Raw genomic sequence first — 15,249 nt, forward strand, 5'->3', positions numbered from 1 at the left:
TTTATCGTTTTTATCTTTTTTTTCAACGAAAACCATTTAAACAGAAATCTATTAGTTTTCTGTAATTCACATGTCTAATTCATTGGATTCACAAACCCAACAAGGAACAGGTAATAATGATATTATTTCAGAAGGAACCTTACTGAATACTAACCTCTCAGATTCAAACCATTTATCTGAACAGACGCGCATAAATGCTGAAAACATAGTTCGCCATGCTGAAAAGCTCAGCAACAGACCGCAATTACTAGAATGTCTGCAGGAAACTATTCTTTCTTCCATTACAGATGATAAGATATCAATTGGAGATATTGAAGCTACCTTAAAATACGCGTTGGATATATCGGGAGAAAATAATGCAATATTGACTACTTGTCTTATAGACTTATTTTGGCTTTTTGATAACGAATTAGAGAATTTATGCCCTTCAAATGGATTACAAAAGTCAAGGGAAAGGCTAAATTATCTAGTTAAGAGCTTAAAATCTTCCCTTCCCAACGAGACGTTATTGTCTCGCCTTGATAGCAAATTTTTGGAAACCATTAGCTTAACGTCTAATGGAGACTTACTTAACAGAAAGATTGCTAGGACCAACACAACTTTACTTTATCGCCAAAGGAAGTTCAATTTATTGCGTGAAGAAAATGAAGGATATTCTAAACTAATGGTTGAAATTATTGATGGTCTTAATTGCTTTCGTACTAAAACTTTGGACACACACATTCTGTCATCACATATAAATGAGCGAATCAAGACAATCATCGGATCTTTCAATTTGGATCCCAACAGGGTTTTGGATACCATTTTGACAATGTTTTCGGCCAACATTGTCGATGGTTGGAAGTTCTTTCTTGAATTATTACGGGAGAGTCCTTGGAAGCCCGAGAACCAAAAAAAGTTTTGGAAGGATATGTCAAATGATGAACAAGAGAAAGAACTAGGAACTTTTCTTTACGAGAAAGAAAGTTTTTCTTTCTGTTCTGTTTTTAACGGTAAAAAAAATACGATGGCCCAGATACTTGGTCATGATTTACAGTATTTATATAACGAAAATGACTCTACCGATGAGTCGATATGTTACTTAATCGCAATTCTAATGAAGTATGGTTTCTTTGGTCTGGATAACATTTGGCCTCACCTTTCTCCTTCAGATGATGATATGAGCAAAGAGTGGGATCGTTACAAGGATAAGGTAGATGATTTATCATTTAAAGCAAAAGGAAATGCATTAACTATGGCTGCACCATTACCAGACGAGGAGTCAGAAATCGGCGAAGCAGCAAGCGCTACTTCAGAAACTGCGCAAGAACCAATAAAACCGAAGTCCTCTCAAAAGATTGGCTTACTCAAGGCTTTGCTGGCGATTGGAGAGCTAAAGAATTCACTAACAATTTTGGGAAGATATCCTTATATTTTACGAGCTTTCCCTGATCTCGCGAATTTATACCACAAGTTGTTACACATTTCATTTGCTCCTGTATATACTTTCTTCAGTCCTCAAAATGGGCTTTCGAAGGAGACTAGAGAGCACTTAAAACAGCCTAAATATGTTCCTGCCGATGTCCGATTACGTGAAATCACACTTCGTCCTCCTGATCAGAAAAACATAGTATATGGAATTGATCCTTTTGGACATCGTAAAGATAAAACGCAGCAAGAGGTGTTTTTTTACGAAGAATATAAAGATGAAAATCTTCCTGTGCTGAGAACAGCTGAATATTTTTATCAAATTGGCATTCCTTGGTTAAAATTATCTGGAATTGCACTTCATTACGATCCTACCTTAGTCACTAAACTTTGTCGTATTGCCAAAGGCTTTCTCGCCGAAGATTCAGAAAGGCGAGACCTGTGGTTGGATATTACTCGTGTTATTTTACTTCCAGTTTCAAGTTTAGTCGGAGTCAACATTGGTTTATCAAATGAGCTCTATGACTTGTTAACTCTGTTCGATCCCTCAACAAGATACGCACTTTATGGCGAGTGGTCAAGTACTACCATTAAAAAGTATCCTGAATTAAAACTTCAGCTAATTAAGACCGAGCGCGAAACCAAGGGAATTTTGAGACGATTGACAAAAACAAATGTCAAGCAGACCGGTAGATTACTCGCGAAAGTTTGCCACCCCATTCCTTACCCTGTATTTTCTATTGCACTTAACCAAATAGAAACATATGACAACCTCGTGGAGGTTATTGTGGATTCGGCTCGTTTTATGACTTCCCTTGATTTTGATGTTCTAACGTTCGCATTACTTTCCTCCTTCTCAAATGAAATGAAGAAGAGATTAAAGCCTGATGGAACAAGTATTGCACATTGGCTACAGGGTTTAGCTTCTTTTTGTGGAAAGGTCTTTCGAAAATATCCTAACTTAGATTGCACGTTTATTGTTGAATACTGCATGAAACAACTGAAATTAAATCAAATGTTTGATCTTATTGTACTGAAAGAATTGCTTTCTCAAATGACTGGACTACAGCCTTGGACAAATTTATCCGATACTCAGCTCCAAGGAGCAGCAGGAGGCCCTTTTCTTCGAGAAATTAGCCTGTCTCTAATTTATGAAAATAAGGAATCACTGAAGAAATGCTTTTCATGCCTGTTTACGACTTTACGAAGAAACAGGCTTGTTACCCAATTAGTTATACTACTTGCTCAGAAATTTAGTCGTAGTATTTACGATGTGACGGATGACAATTCACATTTAAAGCTCGTATCAGCTTTATATGATGATTGTTGTGATGTCCTTTATTTGCTTATGGAGTTCTTGAGTATAACTTGTGGTAAGCATGAGTATTACGAATTACTGCCTTCGTTTGATGAACTTGTCAAAGAGTACCATATCCAGCCTCATGTGGCGTTTTTCATATTAAGATATAGACACTTAAAGTCTGATGATTCCAATTTGAATGAGTATGTAGATGATCCTATGGATATTGACAACGATGCTAAGTACGTCGCCGGCAGCGAAGACTCAACTACGATGACCAACTTTCCGGTTAACACGTCGTCTATAATTAATTTGCTTCCTGAAAATGTTTGGGAGTGCATAAACCCTGATTTGTATGAATTATTTTGGAAGCTTTCAATATATGACATCTACGTTCCTTTAGAGAGGTATGAATATGAAAGCAATCGTGCTTTTGAACAATTTCGCCAAACTGAGGCTTCAGGTCAACCACATCCTAAAAACAAGCAAGAATGTCAAAAACAAATGACTTTGTCGGATAATTTACGAAAAGAATTAAAGGACCATATTCAGCTGCTAGAAACCACAAGAAAAGACTTACAAAGTAAGTGTACTAAGTGGTTTCTTCCTACGGATACACAACAGCTGCATCCCAGAGGGCTTGCGTCGAAGTATTTTTGGAGTTACTGCATTGCTCCTAGACTAAGAATGGGCCCTCTTGATGCTCTTTACTGTGCCAAATTTATCAAAATACTTCATTCGCTTAATACTCCTAATTTTTCTACTATATCTTTTCTCAATAAGTTGTTTGATACTCATCTACCGTCTTTTATTTTTGCATTAACGCCCCGGGAATCCGATAACTTTTCCAGGTTTCTTTTCGAATTATTAAGCGACGTGACGAATTGGTACAAGGACAAAAATACTTATGAAAAAGAATGCTTAGGAAATGGTTTACTCACTGGTTTTCGGGTTGATTGGCTTGACGAAAGTGATTCTTCTCTTCTGCCACATAGCAAGTTTATACTTCTTGTAAGCAAATGGCACAAACAGTTGACACAGTACTTTGAACAGTGTCTACTGTCAGGAGAGTACATGCATATTTACAACGCAATAATTATTTTGGAGAAAATTCTTCCATGTTTTCCTTTGATTCAAGAAAGTGGACAATCACTAAAGAAAGCGGCTGATAACCTAAAAGAGAACGAAAAGCGCGAAGACATAAAAATTTTAGCTTTGGGCTATTATGCTAAGCTCTGCAAAAAAGAACCTACCTGGGTTTCATTCAATGTATTTTCTGGAACTATAAAGCCTAAACTCCCAACCCCGGTTACTGAGAAGCACCCTTTAGTTGATAGTACTGACAATTCTGAAGATTTAGATAAAGCTAATACGAGTGCTTCAAATTTGAATGTTGATGCTGCAGAATTTGTACCTAAAGCCGAAAATACAGGAATACAACAAACGAAAACCCCAACTTTGGATAACATAACGTCCACGAAGGCCGAATTTAATAACAATAAGCCGGCAAACGATACGGAAATGGTTGAAACGGTTAAACCTACAACAACAGAGAAAACTTCATTAACTGAAAGTCCGGAAGTTACTCGTAGTCAACGTGGGAAAGCGCCACAACCAGAGGAATTTAGAAGAAAGGAGAGAGAACGAGAAAGGAGAGTTAGAGGCACATATAATAGAAACATAGAGAGACCTCATTCTCGTGGTAGTGGGTCGTCCGAAAATGAACGAAATTCACCACGTTATGCAAACCGTGATCCACCGAAGAGAGAAAGCAGAGTTGAAGATGAGAAAGGTGAGCGCCGGTTTTCTAATGCTGCCCAAAATCGGAACGTTCGTTCTAATGAGGGCCAAAAGCGTAAAGAGGCAAATACCGATGAGGCTTCTGAACTCGGTCGATCTAGAGCTAGAGACGATGATGAAAGAGAAGCTCGACGTCAAGCCTCGTTAAGGACAAACCGAAATGGTAGAAACAATAGGAATAATGATACTAGAAATGATACTGGTCGCCGAGGTGCTGCCCAGTCTTCTGAGAGACAAGCTCGATCCGCTAGTACTCCTGCTGGTCCTTCTGACGAGGGTAGAAAAGATGAGCAGCGAAACATAAATATAAATAGACGAGCACGACAAGATGAAAGAAGAGAACGAAATACTCGTCTACAAAAAGAGCGACAACGAGAAAGACCACCTATGCGTGCTGGTAGAGATGAAAAGAGAAGACGATTTCAATAAAAAATCCTCTAACGTATCACCTTTGCTATAAACTCTTAACGCCGTTACTATAGTGTAAATTAATTTGCAGTTTTTATAAAATAAATAAACGAACTTAAACTAAAAACGTAAAAAGGATTTGCATATATACACATATACCATATACATTCAACTTATTCTAACGATATGGCGAATAGTTTGTGTCAGTAGATCGATGTGATGGACTCGATCTCAATTGCAAAGAATCATTCCGCATTAGTGTTCTACCGTGATATATACCTGTAAACACAGAACCACTGTTCACTGAACTGGTTGAATCAGACGGCTTCTGAAAATTAAGCAACTCTTCTAGTTCAGCTTGTGAATCTAGGAATTTACTTTCAAGATTCCTAAACTTCTTTAAAAGTTCATCATACTTCTCTTTCACATCAGCATACTGTGCAAAGTAATTATCAATTTTAGTGTTGAATGAACCGTGCATTTCTGGAATGGTAGCCTGAGAAGACAATCGCTTCTCCAAATCATAGATTTTAGCCTCACAAACAACATTCAGAGCTTCCAGATCTTTCGTAAGGAAGTCTATTTTGTTTTGTAAGTGTATATTTTCCGATTTCAACTTGGCGCAAAGCTCTTCACTTTCAATCATTTTTTTCTCGTGTTCTTCACTCATTACCGAATTTGACAAAATGGTACTATTTTCCATAGCTGCATTATCCGTAGAGTCATTAAAGGCCTCTTTACTTCTGTATGACAGATTCGCCGAATTGCTGTGTTTCTCGAATTCATCAAGTTTTGATTTATAAAGCTGAACGCGGAGTTCTAGCTGATTTTTCTCGTATGCAATTTCAGTTTGTACTCGTTCAAACATATTCAATCGGCTAGTCAAAGATGACACACTGCTTGACAGATTCTCTTCTTTCGATCTCCAAGCCTTCCGTTCTTCTCGGAAAGCCTTTAATTTGTTATTGCAATCTGTTTCCCATTGAAACCTTCGATTTAAAGCGGCTTGAGCCTCTGTACGTTGCTGCTCCAACTCTTGTGTTAAAACCTCAACTTGTAGTTTGTAACGTTTGTTTGTAAGGAGTAGCTTTTGTCTTTCTGATTCGACAGCCATGTCCTGGACATGCTCACGTCGTAATTTGCTAATATTTTGAATGTGCTGCTGACGCATATATTTCTCAAAATCCAACTCGTTTTTCAAAAATAAAAGTTCTCTTTGCAATCGTAGTATGAGGGTGGTTGTATTTGGAGAAATATCTTCAGATGATTCAGAAACGCCAGGCACAGATTTGACGTTTGCGTGATAAAAAGAAGAAGCCTCGCTTATTGAAGCACGGTAAGAATCATTTTCAGAGGAGTCATCTACGATAGCTGGCACAGAGCCTTTCACATCAGTAGGTTCAAGAGCAAAGCTGGAGTTTGCTGAATTAGGAATCGACAGCTGCTGGTGCCAAGATACAGAAAGGGGATCCGGGTAAATGTCATGACTTTCGTTGGGATAAGCTAAGACACCAGTTGGAGGTCCTAAATCTTCTAAAGGACGGGCGGATTGGTGATAACCTGACTCGGCGTTACCTTCGGTCATTCCGACAGTATTAAGGCGATTACAAAGAGCGACAATGGCGGTAGAATCAAGCTTTTTCCATCTGGACTTATCAGATAATTCGGAGGAGGCGGTGAAGCTTAAGAAATTTCGATGAGCGAGATGATTTGACAGGAGAGGAGTACACTTGGAAAGAAGTATCTCGGAGTTGTAACGATGGGGAATAGTAAACTTATGATTGGCAGCATAGCTAGTTGGATTACGCAAGAAGTCTAAGAAGTTGATAGGAAACAGGGCGTAGAGGAAGGTGAATAGTTGGGAGTATTCAAGAGAACTAAAGTACTCAGAATGAAAAGTATCGGATAGATTGGATTTAGCTTTCGTATGGGCAGATAAAGGAGAGGGAGAAGAGGAAGAAGAAGATGTGGTGTATGTGGAAGCAAAATTAGGAAGAACTTCCCAACCATTGGTAGTAGAAGCTTTAGGAGGACCGGTGAAGGAGTCAATCATAGAAAGACGAAGAAAACAACAAAACAAGCGGTAAAGCAAATTACCCAGGTCATTACAGATATGGGGAAGAATCATGATGACAAAAGAGAGGGAATAGGAGAGGGCGATAGGAGAGCAATCGTAGTCGAGGCTGTTTAAAACGCAATCGAACAAGCCAGTTTGGGGAATTTCATAAAGACGAGGACCTTGTCGACGGGCGACGCTGACCATGACGGAAAGGATGGGAATGCGATTTCGGGGTTGGGAGTAAAACTTTGTAAAGCAGAGGGACAGGTCTTTGGGACGCTGAACACCGTAGCTAATAAGGATGTCGGTTAGACAATCTAAAGTTTGGCTTCTTTGGATTTGAATTTCGACATGTTTAAAGATTTCGATGGCGTTTTCGAGATAGAGGTCGACAAGACGGTAGCAGATTTCGGTTGCGGTTTGTTGACGGACATTTTTCCCCCATTCATCTTCATCGTGATAAATCAGGATGTAGGAAATGATGGATTTAAGGTCATTGAGAACGGGTTTGATTTGAGTAGGAGAGTTCATGAATGGATGGAAAATTTGGTCCCACCACTCGCCAATAGCTTGACGATGAAGAATGAGCAAGGGAAGAACGGTCTTGAGGACGGCAAGCCATAACGCACGTCGTTTGGCATTGTTGAAGGGGATTTTTTCGTATAAATGGCTGAGGACTTCACGAATTTTTTGGGAATTTGTAGCGTTTGGGGATGGATATTGCAGCTGGTACGCTTCGACTTGGCCATTCAACTCGGAAAGGTCTTTGTTTCCACCTACCTCTTCATTCTCAAAGATGGCACATAATGTCTTTAAAAGTTGTTGTAGGGGCATACGTGAGCGAAGATGGGAACAGGAGAGGGCGATGCAAAATACCTAGCTTCTTTTCAGAAGAAGCTTATGGGAAGTTAAGAAAAAATAATATTGGGTGGTGGACGGGATCAACAGAAGAGAAAATGGGAAAAAGAAAAAAAGAAAAAAAGAAAAGAAACAGGGAAAGAAAGGAAAGCAAAGGATATAAGCGCTTTTGGTGGTCGATTACCATGATCGTTGTATAGATTTCGTAATATGATGTTTGTTTTGTTTTTTACGATAACGGTATCTTAGTATACCGAAATGTATCACAAAGTGTATCTCGCAAAGCATCTCGCAAAGCGAAAGATATGAGAGCGGCGAACCTTGAAGCTGCCAAGGTTCGGCAAGAGAGAGTAGACGGTGATGTGGTTTGGGTTGATGGAAAACAAAGGAAGACGCTGTAAGAAGCGAGATGTCCATTAAAAAGGTCTTTTAAAACATTTTTCAAACGTCTTTTTTCTTTTGTTTTTAATTTTCACTGGTTCAACTCTTGCATCTTCCTTTCCCTTTCTTATATTACAGTCATACAGTTTGGTTTCTCTTACAATATGTTCATTGCCTGTGCCTCTTCCACAACGATGATGTTTGGTCTATAAAAGTTTATTTGAAACCGAGTTACCCAACTACCTAAAGTCGGGTTTCTGACGTTTACCTTGGGAACATAGCCGATTGGTATCGGAGCAACGAGAAATAGCAATATTTTCTCGTTTTTGAAGTTCTTTGTTTGGAAGCTTGTTTACCTCTTGAGAATGCTTCTAGCAGCATTCAACGGTGTCAAAAGCGTCTCGGTGGTTTGGGTTCTTTCCCCTCGCGTTCGACTTGCCGTAGTGTGAAATGCGTGTGTGTGTGTGTGTGTGTGTGTGCGATAGACTTTTTTCCTTTCGTGATTTTATAAAGGTGAGAAAAGGAAACGAAGGGAAAAATAGAAAATAGAAAATAGAAAATAAATGAAAAAAAAATTGTTCGTTTCAGATTTGATGGATGAAACGAAACGTTTTGTTCAGTCATTCATCCATTCATCTTTCTAGTTGTCTTGATGTCGCTTTGTTGTCGTCGTCTCTTGTTGACTTTCTTTTCCATTCAAGGCACATTACTTTGTTTTTGTTACTTGACTCTCTCGCTAATCCGGAAGCTCGGTTCTCTTTGTCTTTTGTTTATCTACTACCATTGGATCATTCCACCTTCTCTTTGTTTCCTATGTCAATAGACGTTTCTTTGTTTTCAAGCTCTCAAGCTCCCATATAATGCCAAGTCTTTCTTGTCTTCGTTCGTTGTTCGCTTCGAATTCATATACTATCCTTCTTCCTTTTCTGTCATTAGGATAGGTTAGGTTCGATACGGTACAGTTGTCTTATTCCAAATCTGTGGTAGAAATCAATTCATTTTCCATTCATTCCTAGATACATGAACCCTTTAGGAATTGTCTCTGGTTTGTTTTCTTTTCTTATTTAATTTTTTTTTTATTTTTTTTTTAGACACTAGACGTTTGTTTTGTTTTTCTTTCCTTCTTTTCATCTTTTATTATTTTTCTTTTCTCACTTTTGTTTTCTTTAGCTTTCTTCTAGCTTTGGTGTGTTCTTTTTTTTTTTTTTTTTTTTTTTTTTTTCGGATTTGCATTTTCTTTTCTTACTCTCTTTGATTGACTTGACTCATTTATTCTTTTCTTTTCTTTTTTTTTCCCATTTTCTATTTCTCCTTCTATTCTTCTTCGTTGGTTTCCTCAATTTTATTTGTATCTCCTTTCTAGAAAGCTTTGCCTACTCTCTCTTCTCTCCCCTCTGAAACGCAAACCAACTCTTTCTACTATGTGTTCTATGGTCGAACCTCACACTCCTCCTCCTTGCTATGATAGCATTACAGCAGCCAATGCCCACCGGGCTTCTGGGGTTGACTGGGGATTGCATGACCGACGCCAGCATTGCTCTCGCTTTATGAAGATGACTTCCTACGGGCGACCTTTTAGTAAAGACTTTCTGGAACTGTATTCTGCCATGGTTATTTCCACTCCTTTTTCAAAAAACCGTTCTCGTTTTCGCACCATCGACAGTTCTTGCACTCTTTTACAACTCTTCAACACTCTCGAAAACTTGGAATTAAGCCAGATGAACCGACTCAAAGGAAACACAGGTAACAAATTGCTAAAGTCCACAACAAAATTCACCGTTCCTAAAAAAGCTGCCAAATGTTTGTGCGAAATGTTTTTAAATGCACGTTTGCTTCAAGTCGTCCACAACCCCATGGCCAAAAAATTCACCACCGAAAAGTGTGTTCTCCAGCTCACTGATAAAGGCATTTCCGTCGTTGCCCGTTTTTTACACCACAATGGCGACGACTCCATCAATGCAAATGTTTCCCTTCCCTCCAACGACTCTTCTCCAGTCATCATCCCTGTTTCCCGTTTCTCCAGCACCGACCAGGTTTTACAGGATGCTTCTTTCCCCGAAATGCTCTTGCAACGCATGCTCGGTCCTTCTCCCAAGTGCATGCGATCCCGCAATGAGTCCCTAGTCCCCATTTACTTGAGTACAATTCACGGGAAAAAGCGCCCTCCCCATGCCACAAAGTACTTGCTCTTTGGAATCGATATTGCAGAATGGCTCATGAATCATACTATGCTGTTGGATTGGAATGAGGTGGTCTCGGTTGCAAACAACCTTCTTCTTTACTCTTACTTGGCCCATACACAAACTACCAGTGACCCATATTCTTTTAGTTTTGAAAAAGGTGTTTCCTACTATCTAACTCCCAAGGCTTTAGAAACCGTCGGTTGGATTGAAAACCCATCCGGAGCATCCATAATTCAACATATCCAACAATTGGATTCCCATTCTTCCAACAAGGAGCTTTTAGAGTCAATTTTAAAGAAGCCTAGTTTGCAAACCTACTTTTTTGAATTCTTAAAGAAAAACTTTTGTGATGAAAATCAACAATTTTACTCGGAAGTTTGTGAATTCAACGACTTTTTCTCTCAGGCAAGTCAAGCAAACGATATCATTGCTGTTCGTGAAAGTTTTGTGCATGCATGTGGGATTTACAACTGTTTCCTTTCTCCCGCCGCTCCAAATGCCGTCAATTTGCCAAGCGACTTGTACGAACGAATTTCCAATCATATGTCTTTGGCAATGGAAGTGGAACCATTAGATGAATGGTTGCGTATTGTCCATAAACTATTTTTGGAAGCTCAAGCTTTGATTTTGGATTTAATGGCCGGTGATTCTTTGCTAAAATTCCTTGAATCTCATCATCCTGATGATCAATAAAGTAACCTTGTATATTTTTTCTATCACTCTTTTGCTTTGTTCTGCTTTTTTTACCTCTTACTTTTTTTGCTTTATTGTTATATGCTCATCTAACATAGCTTTCTCATGATTTTTATGTGATCTTTTTACGAATTCTTTTCACGATTAAAATTTAGATGCTTGATGGCTTTTCCTTTGCTTTTTCTATGAACTAATTGTTTCGTTTTTATGCTCTTTCTTTCTCTCTATCTATCTATGATGACAGATTTTCCAAAAAGAAAAACCATTTAAGAAAAAAAAAAACGAAAACAAATCACCTAGTCGCTCACTCCTTTGGACTAAAATGTATATATAAAATTTGGATATCTACGGAATAAACATTGAATTTATTGTTCTTTAATTTGTGAAATCAACCATTGCGAAATTCAAACTGCCATCATTAATTGTGTATTTCATTCTTAGTTTTTGCTCAAAGCTTGCTACTTGCTATTGTTTCATAAAGTTTATATCATAAAGATAAGCCAATTCATCTCATTGAAAACACAGGTTTCAATACGCGCCTAACTTTTTCTTTCTCATCATTCTCCAGTGTTTGTATTCTTTTGCACTAATCGCTTTATTTACATATCTCGTCACTTCAACAAGTACGCCTCACCCTTACCCGACCCTTCGGACGCCTCTTCTCAAAGCAAAAACCTCGGACAGGTCAGATGGGCTTTATTGAGAGCCTTTTCCACCATATTTTTTTATAAACATCTGTAAACGGATCCCACTGAAACGAAAATGGAACATCACAAGAAACCAGTGGCTTCACAGCAACCTACAAGAGGCCGGCAACCAAACGTTGTGGGAGCTCGATCAGGAAGTATAGGAGTTGAAAAAGATATCAACAAAGTGAAAATCGTTCCTGCAAATGCTTCCTTTGGAAGGCGTGGACATGGAGCTGGTTGGTATTGTGAAGCATGCAATGAGACATATAAAGACTCGCTTAGCTGGATTGAGCATTTGAATAGTACACAGCGTATGTGGGAACTTGTATTTGTATTTTGTATTTATCTATGCATATAAAATAATACACAAACCGATGCTAACGTCTGAGTGACTAGATTTACGAAAAACTCGAACTGTTGTAACTGATAGACGAGCGACTTTAGAAGAAGTGAAAGAGAGAATGGAATATTGGCGTCAGCAATTGCTTCAACCACAGATTGGATCGAAGGAATATAGTTTGCGAGAGCGTACAGATTCCTACAGAGAACAATTACAAAAACAAAAACTAGAGAAGCAAGCAAGGAAACGAGACCAGGCAAATAAAAAACTGGAAGAACCGTCAGAAACAGAGAGCTCTGAATTGGTTCAAATGATGGGACTTCGTGGATTTGGATCTACAAATTTCTAATCGATTCTGTATAGTATTGTAAAAATGGACTCATTCTAAATCTTACAATATCGCAGCCTGTCTTCTTATATTATACGACTGATTTCTTTTTCCTCTCACGCCGAATTGAAGTCTAAGGATTTCGGGAAAGAAGAGTGTGCACGTCCAACTGACATCGTTCCAGTTCGTTATCGGTAAATACGTTGCTGGCTTATAGAGTGCTACTCCTCGTGATTGTAAATACTGCTGCAGATGGATTTTATCTAAATCAATTTATCACGTAATCAATTGCTTTTGACCTTCGCACTCTACCACTTTTGGATTTTTGACTTTATTGATTTTTGAATCTCAAGAAGAACAAAAGGCTTTCTTTGTATTAAATTGTATTCATTAGATTCAGAACGTCCGGAAAGGATTTTGCTTTAATTAGTTTGCACGTCCACCGAAATCATGGGTCTCTTGGTACTTGGAACACCGTTAGATTGGCCTGAATCAGAAAAATTTCATGATTACGTTCGCGAAAATGGAATCAAAGTATGTAAACTATTCATGGATTGAAGGCTCAGTTAGATTTCGAAGCGAACGACTTTATCTTCAGCATGCCATTGTGTTTTGTAATAACTGAAAACTAACATAGTAGCAATTCTTGCATATGTATGATAATTTCATCTCAAAAAAGCAAGATATACTGTTGTGGGGAGACGAAATTGAGTACATAGTTGTTTCGATGAATGACAATCAGAAAACAGCACGCGTTAGTCTTCGACAAGAACAAATTCTGAAAGCTCTTGGTGACTACGAAGAACGCTTCAAGCATATCGACTTTTCACCCATTTATGCTGTTTTAAAGAACACAAGATGTTCCAAGCGGGCGGATGCAATTTTAAGCGAAGCGGCTGCTAATCCCTCAACATTTACAGAGCGTTTGGTCAAGGAAAACCCTTCTCTTGCATCTAATAATGAAGCTATCCCTTTTAGAGCCCAATTCGTTGTCCCTACATTTCATCCGGAATATGGAAGATATATGCTTGAAAGCACTCCGGGCGCTCCTTACGGATCTGTTTTGAAGGATTTTTTGTTTGTAGAATGCAATATGCTCTTAAGAAGGAAAATTATTGAGAATCAATTACTTCCTCATGAGCATCCCCTTACAATTACGAATTTTTTACGTTTGGGCACAAACCATTTTACAGATCCCGAAACGAAAGCCGATGGCCAAACTTCAAGGTCTTTCTTCTTACCAGACGATATCATCAATACGCATGTACGATTTCCCACTTTGACCGCAAACATTCGTCAACGACGTCAAAGGAAGGTTGCTATGAATGTTCCAATTTTCTTTGATAAGAATACACCCAAACCTTTTCGGGACCCCACAGTACCCTGGGACAGAGATTTATATCCAGAAGACAAAAATGCAAAAGAAGGTGCCGCGTTGGAAGACCACATTTACATGGACAGCATGGGTTTCGGTATGGGTTGCTGTTGCTTACAACTTACATTCCAAGCAAAAGATTGTGATGAAGCTCGTTTATTGTATGATCAGCTTACCCCGATAACACCCTTAATGCTTGGTATATCTGCCGGTACGCCAGCTTTTCGAGGCTATTTGGCCGAACAGGATTGTCGATGGAGTGTTATTGCCGGTGCAGTCGACGATCGTACAAAGTCCGAAATGGAATCCGTTCCAAAATCTAGGTATGACTCTGTTGATATGTATATCTCAAACGATCCTCGTAATCTCCCAGAATACAATGACGTTCCTGTAGTCTCAAACGAGGGTTGCTATGAACAGTTAATAAAAGGAGGAATTGACGAAAAGTTGTCAAAGCATATGGCTCATATATTTGCACGCGATCCTTTGGTTATTTTCAGTGACAACATTCAGCAAGACAACAGTACTTCTAATGGCCATTTTGAAAATTTGAACTCTACCAACTGGCAATCCATGCGTTTTAAGCCCCCTCCACTCAACAGCTCAATTGGTTGGCGTGTTGAATTCCGATCAATGGAAATCCAATTTACAGAATTTGAAAATGCTGCTTATTCTGTGTTTGTTGTCATGCTTTCCAGAGCTATTCTCTCTTTTGATCTGAATTTTTATATGCCTATTTCCTTGGTTGATGAAAATATGGTGAATGCCCAGGCTCGCGATGCAATTCATCGGAAGAAGTTTTGGTTCAGGTGCAATCCATTTTCTAACGCTGAAAATCCTCTGGAACGTGGTCAATGTCGGCAATTAACTTTAGACCAAATATTTAATGGAGAACAAACTGAAAATGGATTCCCCGGGTTGGTACAAATAGTTCGCAGTTATCTGTATACCTGTAATCCCGATGCTGAAACGTTGTGTTCATTAGATCGTTATCTTCGTTTGGTTTCAAAACGTGCAAGTGGAAAATGTTTAACTGAGGCATCTTGGATTCGCAATTTCATAACGACCCATCCTCTTTACAAGCAAGACAGTGTGGTTTCGCCTGAGATTAATTATGACTTGATAAAGCGGATAACAAGCATCATCAATGGTGAAAGGAATGAAAGTCTCTTTAATGATTGTCGCTGCTAAAAATTGTGTATCACTCATTAATAAATATTCATGGTCCGTTAATCATGCTTGAAGACTACGAAATTCTTAGCATAAAAACTAATATATTTTTTAGACGAGGTTAATCTTATGGTTTATGAAAACTGTTTATCCAAGTAAAAATCAATTCATTTAAATCTTTTTAGCACTAATGATTATTAAAAGTAATCATTCAAATATAAGAAACGTATCAAACACTGTATACCAGCTTAAGCTTCC

The 15,249-nt window shown here is 38.6% G+C and overlaps 5 protein-coding genes across 5 annotated transcripts; 4 read left to right on the forward strand and 1 right to left on the reverse strand.

The window, feature by feature from the left end:
• Positions 1-70: 70 nt before the first annotated feature.
• Positions 71-4,936, forward strand: tho2 (THO complex subunit Tho2; the record flags this gene model as incomplete). The annotated part of the gene is made up of 2 exons (XM_056180326.1): positions 71-110; positions 162-4,936. The coding sequence occupies 2 exons, from the start codon at positions 71-73 to the stop codon at positions 4,934-4,936; spliced, it is 4,815 nt and encodes a 1,604-aa protein (XP_056034955.1).
• A 157-nt stretch (positions 4,937-5,093) lies between these two features.
• tsc1 (Rheb GAP, hamartin Tsc1) lies at positions 5,094-7,808 on the reverse strand (the record flags this gene model as incomplete). Its single annotated transcript, XM_056180327.1, has 1 exon — positions 5,094-7,808. The coding sequence occupies one exon, from the start codon at positions 7,806-7,808 to the stop codon at positions 5,094-5,096; it is 2,715 nt and encodes a 904-aa protein (XP_056034952.1).
• A 1,826-nt stretch (positions 7,809-9,634) lies between these two features.
• On the forward strand, positions 9,635-11,089 carry rgs1 (regulator of G-protein signaling Rgs1; the record flags this gene model as incomplete). The annotated part of the gene is made up of 1 exon (XM_056180328.1): positions 9,635-11,089. The coding sequence occupies one exon, from the start codon at positions 9,635-9,637 to the stop codon at positions 11,087-11,089; it is 1,455 nt and encodes a 484-aa protein (XP_056034953.1).
• A 762-nt stretch (positions 11,090-11,851) lies between these two features.
• Positions 11,852-12,467, forward strand: snu23 (U4/U6 x U5 tri-snRNP complex subunit Snu23; the record flags this gene model as incomplete). The annotated part of the gene is made up of 2 exons (XM_056180329.1): positions 11,852-12,089; positions 12,175-12,467. 2 exons carry the CDS (start codon positions 11,852-11,854, stop codon positions 12,465-12,467), a joined length of 531 nt encoding a protein of 176 aa, XP_056034950.1.
• A 429-nt stretch (positions 12,468-12,896) lies between these two features.
• gcs1 (glutamate-cysteine ligase Gcs1) lies at positions 12,897-15,012 on the forward strand (the record flags this gene model as incomplete). The annotated part of the gene is made up of 2 exons (XM_056180330.1): positions 12,897-12,980; positions 13,087-15,012. The coding sequence occupies 2 exons, from the start codon at positions 12,897-12,899 to the stop codon at positions 15,010-15,012; spliced, it is 2,010 nt and encodes a 669-aa protein (XP_056035782.1).
• Between the last annotated feature and the right edge of the window lie 237 nt (positions 15,013-15,249).

The sequence above is a fragment of the Schizosaccharomyces osmophilus genome, chromosome 1, assembly GCF_027921745.1.
Source record: "Schizosaccharomyces osmophilus chromosome 1, complete sequence".
Lineage (NCBI taxonomy): Eukaryota > Fungi > Ascomycota > Schizosaccharomycetes > Schizosaccharomycetales > Schizosaccharomycetaceae > Schizosaccharomyces > Schizosaccharomyces osmophilus.